The sequence below is a fragment of the Balaenoptera musculus genome, chromosome 16 (genome assembly GCF_009873245.2).
Source record: "Balaenoptera musculus isolate JJ_BM4_2016_0621 chromosome 16, mBalMus1.pri.v3, whole genome shotgun sequence".
Classification (NCBI taxonomy): domain Eukaryota; kingdom Metazoa; phylum Chordata; class Mammalia; order Artiodactyla; family Balaenopteridae; genus Balaenoptera; species Balaenoptera musculus.
Genome location: NC_045800.1, coordinates 50,280,433 through 50,296,974, shown reverse-complemented (window position 1 = coordinate 50,296,974; position 16,542 = coordinate 50,280,433). Strand labels below are relative to the sequence as shown.

Here is a 16,542-nt window from a genome sequence, read left to right as displayed (position 1 = left end):
GTTAATAAATGCAAATTTCTTCTTGAATGGTACCTGGCACAGAGTAAGCACTTAATAAATGCTAGCCATTAGCACCATCATCATTGCTCTTCTTACTACAATTATCAGTAGTCAACCTAATGGATACTCCATAATATACCTACCCAGTCCCCTGCTAGTGGATGTTCGAGTTGCTTCCCCATCTCTGTTTGTTGCAAGTGATGAAACAACATCTTTTTGCATGGAGCTTTATCTGAATTTCCTGTTATTTCATTAGAACAGTCACAGAAGTCAGCGTTATAGGATCAAAGTGTGAATATTGTTGAGCGTTTTGAAATATCTGGTCTTAAGCTTTGGGGGCTGCCTTAGAGGAGGTACTATTCTCTGCTTCCCCAGGGGCCCCTTTCTGGTAGCCATGGGCCGCTCCTGGCACCCAGAAGAGTTCAACTGTGCCTACTGCAAGACCTCCCTGGCAGATGTGTGCTTTGTGGAGGAGCAGAACAACGTTTACTGTGAGCGGTGTTATGAGCAGTTCTTTGCTCCAGTCTGTGCCAAGTGCAACACCAAAATCATGGGGGTAAGTGGGCCGCATTCCTCTCCTCTGACCCTTGTCTCTTTTCCAACCAATCTTTCCTCCTCCGCAAGGTTGTGGGGTCCTATTTGGAAGCTAAGAAGTTGCTGTGCTAACAGAGCAAGAACAACTCCATTTCTATCCTAGAAGGGAGTTGGTTTGCCACCAGTGAACTAGGGAGTAAATGAACTTGAAGCGAGAGATCCGTGGGCCACATCCCTGGCCACACAGCTTGAAGTGGTGGCAGAGCTTCTGCAAGCAAGTTACTGCTTCATAGCCTGACCTCACCGTGCACCTGCATGTGGCTTTGACCCTCTATGCCCCTTTGGTAAAATGGCGGTAACACGTAGTACTTCCCTCCCAGGTTGGGTGGGAGGGTGAAGCATCACAGCTTATGGAAGCGCACACAGAACCTGGCACCCAGCAAGTGCTGCATGAGTAGGAGCCTCTCCTCTGCCGCCCCTAGCCTTCCTCGGTGTGTCCGAGGCCCACTTCCTGGGCTCTCCTGCCCTGCTCCCTGATGGGATGCTCCGGCAGTGACCGGGGCTGGTGTGGAAGTTAAGCCTGCCTTCTTCTCCCTCCTGGACCTTTCTGTCCTGAGCTGAGGCTCTTTTCCCCAGGAAGTGATGCATGCCTTGAGACAGACGTGGCACACCACCTGCTTTGTCTGTGCAGCCTGCAAGAAGCCCTTCGGGAACAGCCTCTTCCACATGGAAGATGGGGAGCCCTACTGTGAGAAAGGTAGGACCTCTGTGCTGTGGGGAGGCCCCACAGTCTGGGAGAAAGGGGTAGGCGTTCCCTTTCACACACATTCAATCTGTGCTGTTTTCCCGGCACCAAATATGTGGACCACAAGTCGGCATCTTGTGACCGCTTGGGAAACCTTTCAGATGATTTTGATTTGAAGACCACAAGGTCTAGTCTGAAAAAGCTTTGGCTCTGGCCTTTGTCCTAGGTTCTGTTCCAGGCTCTGTTTCAGGCTGGCTTTGTAACCCTGATTGAGTTACTAAACTTCTCTGAGCCTCACTCTCCCCATCTGTAAAAGGGGGAGATCAACATCTGCCTCCCAGAGTTGTGGTGAGGATTAAACCAAAGAAACTTCGGAACTCGTCAAGTACATGCAGGTCCCCTCCCAGCTCCTGTGATGTTTACCAGACTTTGATGTTCCTTCAGAGTCCAGCCAACTCCCTGTCTGAATTCGGAGTTTCTCTGTTCTCCCCATACACTACGTGTTATCTTATAACTTGGAGTCAATTATGGTAAATTCTGAAGACAAAGCCATCTGTTAGAGTTGGGCATCCTGGCTAACTAGCCATTCAGTCACTCACACATTCACACGCTCGTTTATTCACAGCCTGCCTCTTTCAGATAAGGATTTGAGGCAGGTTCCAACAAAGGTAACAAAAACATGAAAGTTAAGACAATAGAACTAGCAAATCAGCACCAAGTAGAAGAGGGAAAAGGAAACATGCTGATTATGGAGAATAACAGAGCTGCACTGACTGGGTAGCAAATGTGAGAGCAAAACGAGAAACACAGTAAGTTAGTTTACTTTAAAACCAGAAAGGAGAAAACATTCCAGTTCTTCAAGGGGAAAAGGAAAACATAAAACTTTTTTTCCCCTGACAATAAATTATAAAAGAAACTTCTTGGGTTCTGAGGTACTGGTGAATTCTCTTTCCAGCTCTGAGGTTCACTGAATGACTTTAAGTAAGTCACTCAGTCATTCTGGCCTCAGAGTCCATATCGGTAAAAGGGAGAAGATAACACCTGTCTTTTCCCTTCTTAGGAGGAAATGGTGATGATTGGTAATTAATAAAAGTGCTGTGGTACCAATACAAATTGCTATTATTAGTCACCTAAAAGCATTATAACTTTCATAATGTGCGATAAGCCACAATTTATGCGTGAGGCTTGTGAAAGAATGATAGATTAACACTATTACCAGTGCTCCTCTCCCTAGCAACCCCCCCACCAAAAGATTTTCAAAAATGATGTTCTGATTAAGAAGACCCAGGAAAGGGATGATCTACTGTTAAGAAAAGACAGCAAGGAAGCAGGTTTAGCCTCAGCCTTAGGCACACTGAGAGACCCTGACTGAAGGCCTGCAGGGGCCACTTCCAGGCTGTGTGACCATGGACAAGATGCTTGCCCTTTCTGAGTCTCTTCTTCTTCACTTAACTCTCAGAGGCTGTTGTGAGGATTAACTGAGATAATGGGTGCACAGCTCTGTAATGGCTCTGGGAGACCCACAGCTCTCCAAGGAGCACAGTTTGAAACCACTTCCTTAGGCAATGGGAGTCACTGTGATGTTTTAAGTAAAGAAATAACACAATTTAATTTTTACCTTAGAAAGAGCATTAGAAATTTAATATGCTTGTTGAATGTGATAAAGGGTGATATTCTTATAAACAAAGTAAAGAAAGGAGAGCTAGATGAGCCAATAGTGAGGTAAAGTCAAGCCTGTTGGTTAACCTGCCCTAGAGATAAAATATCAGAGTCAGCCTGTCCCCGTACCATGGGACACTGTGTTTGGTTCTGACCTTGTCATTTTTGTTTTAATTATCGTGGGGGAAAAAATACACATATAAAATTTACCATCCTAACCGTTTTTTTTTTTTTTTGGCTTTTCACTTTTTATTTTATATTGGAGTATCGCCGATTAACAATGTTGTGATAGTTTCAGGTGCACAGCAAAGGGACTCAGCCATACATATACATGTATCCATCCTAACCATTTTTAAGTGTACAGTACAGTAATGTTAAGTATATTCACACTGTTGATTGATCTGAAACAGATCTCCAGAATTTTTTCATCTTGCAAATATGAAGCTCTATACCAATTAAACAACTCCCCTTTTCCCCTCTCCCTCCAGTCCCAAAGAAAATTATAAAGACCTAATAGGAGAAATAAAGGAAGGAATACATAAATGAGAAACTAGATTATTTTCCTGGAAAGGCCCATGCACTAACTTTATTTAATACCAATTATATTCCCCTTTTGTAGAATAAATGAGGAAAATACCAGCTTTTTAAAAAAATGTATTAGGGGACTTCCCTGGCAGTCCAGTGGTTAAGACTCTGCGCTTCCAATGCAGGGGGCGTGGCTTCAATCCCTGGTTGGGGAACTAAGATCCCACAGGCCGTGGGGTGCGGCCAATAAATAAATTAATTTAATTCATTTTTTAAAATGTACTAGGGTCACACCTGTGATACCAAATTCTGAAACAAAGTGGCAATTTTCCAGATAGTACAAAATCAAGTTTAAAACAAAAAAATTAATCAGTAGGCAGGACTAGACATTCCAGAAATAAATTTGAGCCATTGAAAGAGCTTAATCTGTGAAAAAACATAGCCTGCACAACAGGAGAAGGAATCACTATTTAACAAGATTTTTTGAAACATATCTTTGTTTGTTCACTCATCATTTATCCATCAAATGTGTGCCAGTTCCTGTGAAGGGTGCTAAGCATAGAGCAGAGGACTCTGCCCTGAAAAACCTCAAGCAGACCCATCAATGTCTGATATGCTGGCACATAAATGGACAGTTAAGAGATAATGAATAGATAGATGGATGAATGAATGAATGGGGAGGGAGAGAAGCCCAGGAAAAGCCCTCAGGAATGCTGTCTCATCTCTCTTGGGTGGGATGGGGATGCGGTCTTCCCAGAAGGACGGCAGCCCAAAGGATTGCAGAGATTCAGGTAGACGAAGTGGGAAGGGTTTTCCAAGCCCAGGACCCAGTTCATACAGTGGCATGAAGATGGAGGAGAGAATCCAGGGCATCTGGAGACCAACTGGGCAGAATGAGAGAGAATTCAGAAGTGGGGTGCAGGGCTTGCTCTCGAGTGGAGATGGGTTAGCCTATAGCCCTGCTTCTCACCCCACACTAGTAAGTTCCTACAGAGCACAGAGTGAACCATAAACCTGCCATAATTCTCTAAAGGAAGCAGAATGATGTTTTCCTAGCTCTGGTGAGGCAATAGATTTTTGCCCACTGAAGAAATGAAGTATTTTGTCAGAAACAAGATTGATGGACTGTGATGTATATAAGAGCATTTGCACGACAAACTATAATTAAACCCCAAAGGGGAAACCATACATTGGAAAAAATATGCAAGAGATATAACTTATCTAAAAAGCTCCATGGCAAATAGATAACTGAATAACAGCCCCATGAGTTAGGTAGTATAGTTATTCCCATTATATAGATGAGAAAGTTGAGGCACTGAGAAGTTAGGTGACTTGTCCCAGATTTTAACAATTCCTGGATAGAGATGGGATTTGAGCCCAGGTCTTTCTTTCTTCAGAACCTAAGTTCATAGCCCCCACTGCACGTTGACTCTCAGCAGGTGGTCTGAGACAGTGACTAGGCATACTGTCCACAAGGAGATCTGAGCAGAAAACCTCTGTAAGAAAAAGCCAACTGTGGCAGAGCTGTGGAGAGACAAGTACACTTCTAGGGTAATGAAGGCTTTGTAAAAGGCATCAAGATTCTTCTAGAAGAATCTGGGAGAGTTCTACAGTGAGTGCAATGGGAGTGCTGCCCACTACCAGGCCCGGACAACTGGGGCTGAGAAGCACAGGCCTGGCCTGCTGTCTCACCTGTGTGGCTCTGGGTAGGCCCTTCACCTCTTCCAGCCTCATCCGCAAAACAAAACAAAAACAATTTCACCAAGATTAAGTTTATTCATTAATTTATTGATTCAGTGATTCATCCATTCACTCATTCATTTGACATATGTGTTGGGTACTGACTTGTGTGCCAGGCACTGTGCTGGGAGTACAAAGAAAACTAATACATAGACCTTGACATTGAGATACTAGCAAATAATACAATCTCTGTGAGGAAGCTTGGTAAACTGTAAAGCATTATGTAAATAGTATTTGGTATTATTATCTCTTTGGCTGGGGGAGGGGAACATGTCCCAACAAAGTAGCTCAGGTATTGTTTCTAGTAGTGATAATTTATTATCAACACAGATGCCCAATGACAGAAGAATGACCAAGCCAAGAACATGCTATAACTCTAAAAAATGTTAAAGGCTCTCACTCTTCCAAAATAAGCAGAGCTGCTGGGAAATAGGGTTTTTTTTTTCTTTTTTGGGATTGGTCTGTTTGGACCATAAGAGGTGACAGAGAAGAGGAGAAAATCACCCTGCAGAAAGTTAATGACAGTTCCAGAAAGTGTTTGCAGATCAAACCAGCACAGGGTGGTGACTAAGCCTGAATCTGCACCACACCAGTGCAAATTATTGGAAAAGGAAAAAACCAATCATGTAACTGAGTATTCTGTCTGCAAGATGACAAGTAACCAATTAGGTTTCATCCACTGCCCCCAGCCCAGTGATTTGGGGGGTTGTTGTTCTGGCATTGGGTCGATGTGGCTGGGACACTCCTCCCAGCCTGCCTGGATGCCTGGTCCTTACTTTGCCTTTCATTTCAGACTACATCAATCTGTTCAGCACCAAGTGTCACGGTTGTGATTTCCCCGTGGAGGCCGGTGACAAGTTTATCGAAGCCCTGGGGCATACCTGGCACGACACCTGCTTCATTTGCGCAGTATGTTATTTGCTTGGGGTTCTGACTTTCTGAAAGGAGGCAGGAGGGACAAAGTGGGGCCAGATGACCAACCCTTTACATCCCTTTCAACTCTGGCATTCTAATATTCTGTCATTTTTAAAAGCCGGCAAATACCATGATGCCTTGATATGTCACAGCTGAGCAAAGTTTTATTACTAATAATGATTTATTAACCAATATGGCTTTGTTACTCTCCACTTCATTAAGGACAGAAGAGTGTCTTAGGATCTGGCAAACTAGCAGCTTTCCTCAGCAGCAATGCTCTCAATAGGTGGGAGGAGTGAATGATGTTGGGATTTAATAGGGGCAGGTGGCTTCCCATGGTTATAGGTCGTTTAAGATATGATGATGTGATTCAGGGTTTTCCCCCAAATTTTCACCACGAACACTAGATTGGAGCTTATTGACTAATCCTATGAAAAGCTGAGATAAGTTTTCTTTTGACTGAACCTTTAGAAAGCAGGACTGAGTATCATTTCATTTTCCTAAATGGTCCTGTTCTCGATATATAGTTGCCAGGAGATAAGCCCTAGATTAAATATTAACCATATGCAGTTTATTTCTGCTGAACCGCCAGGTCATTTTTACCGTGAGATTGACGTTCTCCTTCCAAGGGCTTTGGGTTGGGGAAGGGACAGGGCAATGAGCCTGCCGACATTTAGAGTCTGCATTAGAGTTAGAAAATAGTCGTCTCTGATAAAGCCCCGTAATGTGAGTCTATAATTGACTAAACTTTATTTGGGAAAATCAATGTACTACTACTGCTATTTTTTTTTTTTTACCAAAGCTGCTCAAGGTAAATTTTGGGAATGTGTGAAAGGTCTACATAGTTTAAACTTGAACAATTATTATAGACTTATGACATAGGACAACCCTAGTCATAAAGTTTACTGCAATTCACTTCAGCTTTTATACTTCATTTCTATATCCCCTCCCATCTGTGGGGTGCATTGTATTCACTCCGTATATTAGTTTGCTAGGGCTGCCGTAACAAAGTACCACAAATGAATAGCTTAAACAACAGAAGCTTACTCTCTCACAGTTCTGGGGGCTAGAAGTCCAAATTCAAGGTGTCAGCAGGGAACTGCTCTCTCTTCTAGCTGCTGGTGGTTGCCAGCCATGCTTGGTGTTTCTTGAATTGTAGCTGCATAACTGCAATCTCTGCCTCCATTGTCACAAGGCTGCCTTCCCTCTGTGTGTCTGTGTCTTCACATGACAGTCTCCTCTGTGCAGGTATCTGTCTCTGTGTCTCTTCCCTTCTTATAAGGACACTAGTCATATTGGATCAAGGGCCCACCGTACTCCATATGACATCATCTTAACCTCAGTCTTTTTTTTTTTTTTTTTTTTTTTAAATATTTATTTATTTTATTTATTTATTTTTTGGCTGTGTTGGGTCTTCGTTTCTGTGCGAGGGCTCTCTCTAGTTGCGGCAAGCGGGGGCCACTCTTCATCGCGGTGCGCGGGCCTCTCACCTTCGTGGCCTCTCTTGTTGGGAGCACAGGCTCCAGACGCGCAGGCTCAGCAGTTGTGGCTCACGGGCCTAGTTGCTCCGCGGCATGTGGGATCTTCCCAGACCAGGGCTCGAACCCGTGGCCCCTGCATTGGCAGGCAGATTCTCAACCGCTGTACCACCAGGGAAGCCCTTAACCTCAGTCTTAAGTCTGCAAAGACCCTATTTCCAAATAAGGTCACTGCTATGTCCCTGTACTGGATAGGCTGGAGGTACTCGGAGTTGGGACTTTAACATGTGAATTTAGGGCGGCACAGTTCAATCCATAACACTTTCCAGCCCTTTGAACAGATTCTCTAATTGCCTTTTAGGGTCCTTTAACTATATCAGGACCTCCCCTCCAAAAAGGGACAACAATATAAATATACTGGCTTTGGGGCTGTCCCCTGAAGAGCCACAGCTCAGCGAGGCACCGTACAGGGCTTTCTGACCCTTACCTTCAAGCCATGGCTTGTCTGATCCTAAGATGCTGCCTGCAAATCTGGTTACCCAACTTCTAGAAAGATCTAAGAGACTTGGAGGAGGTCCAGGGAAGACAGAGGCGTAGAAGGCCTGTTCTCCAAAGGCAGGCTGATGAGAGTTCTGTGTCACATGGAGAGGGAATCACACAAAGGTGAGCATGGGTCTGCTCCCTCAAGCTTGCCATGTTTGGCTGAGTCATGATGGCACAAGTCCTAGAGAGAGACAAGAAGAAGCGGTAAAGCCTGGGGTTGTTCAGGCTGAGATTACAGATAAGTTCCAGTCAGGTGTGAAAGACCCACAGCACTGCCCAGAGGGTCTGCCCAAAGAAACCAGTCAGATCCTGTCCTCAGGAGAATCAGCACAGAGAATTGTTACGCCTTCCCCCAAACTAGCCCTGCGTAGCAGTCACTGCCCCATGAAGCTATATCAAAGTGGAACATGGTTTAATTTTTGGAAAGCAACATTTTGATTGGAAAACTTTCAGGGTTTTTTTTTCCTTTGGTCCTTTTTCCATCACTTTGTATTTCCAAATCACTTTTAATGAGCATGTATTTTCCTGTAACTTAAAAAAAAAAAAAAACTAGTAAGAAAGGAAGATCAGGACTAGCTCTTCCAGCTGACATGCTGTTTTCCCATCAGTTAGATCTCAGGGGAGCACATACTTCAGACTAATTCAGTTGAGTTTTGGGAATACAAAAGTGTCCCAGAACAAGTCTCTACCTTCACGGAATTTAGAATCTTGAAAGGAAAACAAAGCTGACATATATGAACAATTAATGAACAGAACAAGACAACATCTCTAAAGCCCCAAGCATATAAAATGAAGGCTGAGAAGGACAGTGTGGGTCAGGGTGAGGGTTTACCTCCTGTCTGGCTTTGGCACTTGAGTTCTAATGGAAAGGATGTGAGTCCTACCTTAGTTGCGGAAAGATGTCTTACTGGCCCTTCTTCTCCCTTAAGTCTAGTTGGTATCTAGTTGGTGTGGGTACCAGGAAGGGATGTGCTGTGGTGTAACTTTTGTGGGCAGTCGAGGGGCCTCTGCAGCTGGCCTGTTTCATCGCCTTCCACTCTGTCGTCAGCACTCTATGGCCACCGCTCCTTCCCAGCCAGGCCCTGCTGCCACTTGACCACAGAGCCTGGGGGTTGGACCATCCCTGCTGTGCCGCTGTGCTGGGTAGGTTGGAGGCCTCCTCCACCATGGAGCCCCCTTGCATCCCACCTGCAGGCTCCTGGCCCAAGGCACTGAGTACGACCTCTCTATGACAGTTCTTGCCCTCAGTCTCATCTTATCAGTGAGCCACCTCTGAGGCTCTGGCCTTTCCTCACTCCTTGGTCTTCAGTCTCCCAACACCCTCTCCAGCCTGACTCGTCCAGAGTTTTCACAAGCAACCAGCACTGTCTCAGACCAGGCAGGGTCTCCTGGCCAGAGCCCCGGATGTTGACCAGCAGCTCCTTGCCAACTCATTCCAGAGCTGCCTTTCTATCTCCCCCAAAACCCATCCTCACCAGTTGGATCTTGGGTGCCACCATCTTAGACTTGTCTCCAAGTTGTCACCACAGCTTGAGGCCACCACAGGAGCCTGGTTACACTCAACATCACTGCATCTACCTGGGATGTTTTGAGACACTTTCTCAGGTCATTGGCTTCCAGAGCCCATTGGCAGCCCTGTGTGATCTCAGGTATAACATCCTCAACTGGGCCATCAGTACCTCACACTTGGGACAACCATGATGCCACTTTTCTTTCCAGCTTTCTTGGAGCGGACACATGCTCAGTGACCCAAGCTCATCTTGGAAGGGTGATTTCTGTATCCTCATGCCTACCTGTACCTGGGAATTCCACCTGCACTTCTTCTCATGTCAATGTCCTGGATGTGGTCCCCAATTCTGCTCCCCATTAGGGATCTTCAGTGCCCTCTCTGAGGCTAGGGCCTGTCCCAGCCTATGTGACTTCCCAGCTGACTGGCAATTGGCAGATTGCCCACCCAGGACCAGACCTCATACTGGTAGTCCAGCAAGCTTAGTGAACTACCTCTATACAAGCCTGTAAACCCAGAACAATTTCAAGTAAACATAGCCCCTCTCTGCTATGAGGTGTGGGGAGAATGAGCTTAGAACTGGAGTCTCACAGACCTGAATATGGATGCCCAGGTTCTACAACTTACTAGGTCTGTGACTTGAGCAAGACACTTGGGCTCTTTGAGCCTCAGCTTTCAATTGTGAAATGGGGAACAGTCATACCTATCCCATAAAGTTTTTGTGGGAATTAAATGAGACCATGTAGGGACCTCCCTGGCGGTGCAGTGGTTAATAATCCACCTGCCAATGCAAGGGACACGGGTTCGATCCCTGGTCTGGGAAGATCCCACATGCTGTGGCGTGACTGGACCTGTGTGCCACAACTACTGAACCTGTGCTATAGAACCCGCTTGCCACAACTGCTGAGCCCGCATGCTACAACTACAGAAGCTTGTGCACCTAGAGCCCATGCTCTGCAACAAAAAGAAGCCACTGCAATGAGAAGCCCGTGCACCACAACGAAGAGTAGCCCCTGCTCACTGCAACTGGAGAAAGCCCGCATGCGGCAACAAAGACCCAACACAGTCAAAAATAAAATAAAATAAGATTTTAAAAAAAAATGAGACCATGTATACAGAGTGTCTGGCATCGTACTTGACCCGCAGTAGTCTCAACAAATATTACTGATCTCCCTTCTTTTTGTTTAATCAGCATCTTCAGACTGCACTCATATGTTGTCATCATGGGGATATATAATTTTGCCTCTTTTTTTTTCACTCAGTATTTTCCTGCATACACTTTGCCATATTTTTTTTTTGATATATTTATTTATTTATTTATTTATTTATTTTGGCCTCTCGGCATGAGGGATCTTAGTTCCCTGACCAGGGATCGAACCTGTGCCCCCTGCAGTGGAGGCATGGAGTCTTAACCACTGGACCACCAGGGAAGTCCCTGCCATATTTGATTTATTTTTTCGTGGTGGCCTGTCATTGGAAAAATACACCATAAAAATTAACTTAATCATCTCCCCATTGAGAGAAATATTAGTAGTTTTTCAGTTTGTAGTTGAGCATATGTTGCTTTCCTGTTCTGTGCAATAGTTGCTGCAAGATGAAATTCTCCAGAGTGGTGTTACTGGGGTACAGGGCAGACACATTTTCATGGCTTCTCTTCAGTGTTGCCACATCCCCTGCAGAAGGCTGGGCTGATTCATGTGTCCCTAGCAGTGACAAGTAGGCCTGATCCCCTTTTGGCATTGCTGACTTTTGACTGATTACTTTTTTTTTTTCATTTTCTGGCTCCAGTCATATAAGGTTAAAGGTGACAAGCTACTGAGGCTTTTTGTTTTATTTATTTTGCTAGATTAACAGGTGTCTAGTGATATCTCATGGAGGTTTTAATTAATTTTTCCTTTAATTATTAGTGAGGATCATTTTTCTGACATTTTATATTTCCTTAGGTATTAATCACTTCTGTGGATATTGACTTATGAATTTGTATTGGTTCCTTATAAATTTTGGATAGCATCAGTTGATCACCTTATTGTGTATATGTTCCGTATTCCATTAATTTAATTTAAGTTAACTTGAGTTTGTTCCATGTTCCTCTTTGGAAGTCTTGACTTTTAGATAGGTCGACGCATCTACACTGCTTTAGCTGTCAAGCACTTGTGGTAGGGAGAAGCAGGCTGTTGCCTTTTCTCCCGTCTGCCTGTGACAGCACTTTGTCTTAAAGGGGTGGCTGAAATCTTCTGTTTGTGTCCCCCTGCCTCATGGGCTGTCTCATGTCTATCTGTTCTCTGTCCCAGGTCTGCCACGTGAATCTGGAGGGGCAGCCATTCTACTCCAAGAAGGACAAACCCTTGTGCAAGAAGCATGCACACGCCATCAACGTGTAGGGAGCCCAGGGCATCTGCTGGCAACGAAGGATTCAAGGAGGCTGATGTTTCTTTTTGGGGGGAAAAGAGAGAAGACAGGAAGTGACTGAGCCCTTTTGAAGTATAATTTTAGGCCTTTCTTCTGCACACAGATTGTGTATTTGCATAGTTCAGACTAGAAGCCAAATGAAGATTCCTGAACCAAGCTAGTAATTAATCCAAGACTGGAATTGTACTTCAAACATTGAGGACAGAATTCCAAGAACTCAAAAGTGAAAAAGAAAAAGTAACTTTCCCCACGCGATACACTTCCCTGAGGTCACCAGAGCAGGGACAGAGCTCAGGGCAGTTATGGAGAATCTGAAGCATTCTGCGGAGTTCTTTAGAGCCCCTCCAGCAAACAAAATGAAGTGCCAAACAGTCCTCGCTGCAGGGTATTTTTAGAGCCATAGCTGAGCGCTTGTTAGCTAAGACCGATTGGGCTTTCCTCACCAAAAAAGGAAGTGTTATTCCATTACTCGTGTCATGGAGCTACCTCTGCGCATCAGACTTCAGACCTTGCACAGGCTTGAACATTCTCAAGGAAGCCCAGACATCGGAGGGATGTCTTCTGGGAGCCTCTGGGCAATCGACAGGGCTTCAGGAAAGGGTCAGGCTCACACCACAGACAGCTGAAGAAAGAAGGGCTCTTCAGCCACCCTCTTTCAGTCTGAAATATCCAATGTCCCCAGAAAGCTTAGCTTCTTTTTGAGTTGTGGTGGGAAGGTGGAATTGGGTTTTTACAGGTTTGCTTTGCTGTTTGTGAGAGGAGATTTTAAAACGACTCTGGGCTGTGTTTGGCCTCTGTTTGGCTTTACGAGGTTCATTAGCATGAACGTCTAGTCTTGTGCATGTGTTTCATTCCCAATACTATGACTGCTCATGGCTGAAGTCTTCCTCAGCACCCCTTCCCCCAACAGGCTTAGTGACCTGTGGAAAAGAAGAGAGAGACAGTGTCTGAAACAGGATGGCAGAAGAGGCTGAGAACATGCCCAAACTCTGGGTGGGGAAGAGGAACCTTCCTTTCTGCCAACCTCAGTAAGAACGCACGAGCTGGCAGGACCTCCCACTTCAGAGCTGCTCCATCCTTCTTGTATCTTCCTTTAAATGCAGTACACTGATTATATACAATTGTGTTGACTGCTGGAAGGGAAAGATGGTATATGATATATACACGTTTGCCATTTTGGCCAATATTTTGAAAAAGTATGAGCTGAGTTGATCTAGCAATTATTTAAGCATTTATTGAAATAGACTTGGGTCTTCAAACTTCCTTAAAGTATTAGTGATAGTTTGAGTTAAGTAAGCATTTTAAAGCTGTTTGGTGATAAAGAGAGAAGCTTAGTTTTTGAGGTTGGAAGTGGTGTAGTCTCTTTCCCTTTTAGGAAACGCTGTTATTATGCTCATTGAACATGGCCATGAAGCAGGTGGTTTGAGTGGATGTTTCTCACTTGAGCACAATATTTAGGCTCTCTTCCAAATCACTGCTACTCTTTCCTCACTCCTGTTTTGGATTTTCTCTTTGCATGTTTGAAATGTTTTATGAGAATGCATTAGGATACTTTTCTTCTGAGAACTGAGGCTTCCAGGGGACTGCCTTTTTACCTGAGGCAGAAGGAAGCAGCTAGATGTGTCTCTAACAAAAGACCCGAGGTTTTTTTTCCAAGAGTGAAGTCACCAACATCCCCCAGGGAGCACCAGGAGGGACATAAACATGCTCCTACCACAGGACCCTTCTTTACTTCTGGTGCAGGGAAAAAGTCATAAAGCACCAGGCAGAGTAAAATCTGCAGGGAGTGCCTGGAGATTTTTCAAGAGTTGCAAACAAGCATTCTGTTATTTTTGGAAAGTTCAAATACACAGGAACAAGGAGGTTGCTGACTGTACAGAAAGGCTCTAGGCAGGTTTTCTCTTAAAAAACAAAAAAAAACAAACAAAAAACCCCCACAACTTTTAAATTATCAGGGACTGGTCTCAAGGAAAGGGAAAAAATTTCCCTAGAGTTGTTTCCAAAAATATCGTTTAAAAGATTTTACACATACACACACACAAGTGTGCCCATTAAAACGTGTATGATCATTAAAAAGAAAAGTAAAATCTCAAAGGAGAACTTCATCATAGTCATTTATTGAGTCGGTTTTTCTGCATTTCAGAGCTAGTGTAGATTCTGAGGGACTCTTTTATTTACCAAAACACAAAATCAACAACAACAGCAACAAACATTTTAAAGGTAGCAGGAAAAGGAGGTAGTTCTGAATATGGTTCCCTCGATGTTTGTAAGTTTGGCGTAGCGTTGGGTTAAGGTTGTGTCTATTTCAAGTTAACATTGTGGATGTCCTACAACACCAAACACAATTTTTAATAGTTCATGGTGGGGAGTACACTTTGGATCTACAGTTCTTGTCTCCTCATTGTTGACATTTATTTAACATTTATAAACATTAACTTTTTGCAACTGAGTGACTTATGTCTGCAGTGTTTGTGTTAGGAATCTAGCTTTTATAATGCTAACTTTTCAACCCAAGTACTCTTGCTTTGGGATATTTTTTAAAATTTTTAACATTGCAGAGGTGGAATATAGTGTGTTAGAAGTGTGTGCAAAAATATTTTGCATGTTTTTGGTTTTTTTTTTGGCCTGTGTGAATTCTTTTTAGCAAAATAAAACCCTAAAACGGATGTGCAAATACAGATTTTTCTGTGTAAAGTTTCTTCATGTGACAACCAAAAGTAGGTTATTTCTATATGGCCTCAAATAAAAGTTTGAGACAAAACAAAATGCCCTAAGGAGAAGAAACATATAACTCACTTGCTCTTTTGGCTATGTGGCCCAACAGCAGTTTAATCGTCTTGTTTAAACAGACAAGGATATGCAGGTAATACAAATGTTTTGCATACAAAATGAATTTACCAAGTAAATAATAACCTGAAGACCAGGCTTGGCCTTTTCCTTTTGGAAAGATTGATTTATTTAGCTACTTTAGATTTATTTAGCTAGTTCAGATTTTTTTTTTTTTTTTCTGTTCTAAATGACTTCATTTCTAGAAAAGTTGCTATATTTTCTTCCATATCTTTTGTCTTGAAATAAGCTAGAGTAAAATCCTCTCACGGCATTTTTTAAAAATAATGAAGACTCCTCGGAGGGTACTATGTTTAACACAACCAATTCATTCTTTTTCAAGGTATTCTATTTCTAGGCATTACTTTAAAAGAAAGGGATATTTTTCATAATTTATTTGATTTTTAGTACCCAAATCAGATTTTCAAAGAGAAATAAAATCTTATTTTAGTATTTTGTAAAGCTATAGCAATTTTTCAAAGAGATGATGGAGAAAAAAAGGCTCATTGTTACAGAACTTAAAGTTGGAAGGAACCTAAGAGATCACCTGGGCATTTTCCAGATGTACGAACCGAACCAAGGCCCAAAAAGGGGAAGTGGCTTCCCGGCATATACACAACCAGCTAGGGAGGCAGCCAAGTGCCATGAAATAAGCATAGACATTGACATGATAAGACCAGTGTCTTATCAAGGCTAGATCAAGGCTGATCTAATACCACCTGAGTGATATCAGAAGAGTCTCTCTAAGCCTGCATATCTACCTGAAAATGGAGGTAATAACACCTGCATTTTGTTTTGAGAAACAAATGTAATAACTTTTGGAAGAAAATTGCAATGCAAATGTTACTTGTTATTATCACCAATAGAGTGGGCTCAGAACTCCTCACTCCCGCTTCATTTTCTTAATGCCTTCAACTTGTCCATCCAGAAAAAGTACATTGGGAAAGCCAGCAGCAATAATAAATATTACACAAATATCCCAGAAGTATGAACCATGTGAATCAGAATTTGGTATAATTACCTGGTACCAAAATTTCTGCCCTCTTCACCGAGGAACTGTGGACCGAATAAAAATTGCTTGTTCAATACTTTACAAAGCCAGCATTACCTTGGTACCAAAACTAGACAAGGACACCACAGAAAAAGGAAATTATAGGCCAATATCTTTGATGAACATAGATGCAAAAATCCTCAACAAAATATTAGCAAAACCAATCCAACAACACATTAAAAGGATCATACACCACAATCAAGTGGGATTTATTTGAGGGATACAAGGATGTTACAACATCCACAAATCAATCAACATGATAAATCCATTGATAAAAGGAAGGCTAAAAATCATGTGATCCTCTCAATAGATGCAGAAAAAGCATTTGACAAAATTCAACATCCATTTATAAGAAAAATTGTCAACAAAGTGGGTATAGAGGGAAGATACCTCAACATAATGAAGGCCATACCTGGCAAATTGTATGTCCCATAAGGGGTTAATATCCAAAATGCATAAAGAACTCATACAACTCAACAATAAGAAGCCAGACAATCCATTTTAAAAATGGTCAGAGGATCTGAATAGATATTTTTCCAAAGAAGACATACGGCTGGCCAACAGACACGTGAAAAGATATTCATCACTAATTATTAAGAAAATACAACTC

The 16,542-nt window shown here is 43.1% G+C and overlaps 1 protein-coding gene across 6 annotated transcripts in view; it reads left to right on the top strand.

Annotated features, from left to right (window-relative positions):
* The window catches only part of LDB3 (LIM domain binding 3), a 60,156-nt gene extending 45,423 nt beyond the window's left edge, over positions 1 to 14,733 (top strand). For all 6 annotated transcript variants that reach the window (XM_036827856.1, XM_036827859.1, XM_036827858.1 and 3 more), the window contains 4 exons: positions 376 to 556; positions 1,171 to 1,291; positions 5,997 to 6,112; positions 11,938 to 14,733. In XM_036827856.1, the coding sequence (XP_036683751.1) occupies positions 376 to 556; positions 1,171 to 1,291; positions 5,997 to 6,112; positions 11,938 to 12,027 (508 nt within the window). In that variant the 3' untranslated portion in view covers positions 12,028 to 14,733. The remainder of the gene's footprint in view (positions 1 to 375; positions 557 to 1,170; positions 1,292 to 5,996; positions 6,113 to 11,937) is intronic.
* The last annotated feature ends 1,809 nt before the right edge of the window (positions 14,734 to 16,542 follow it).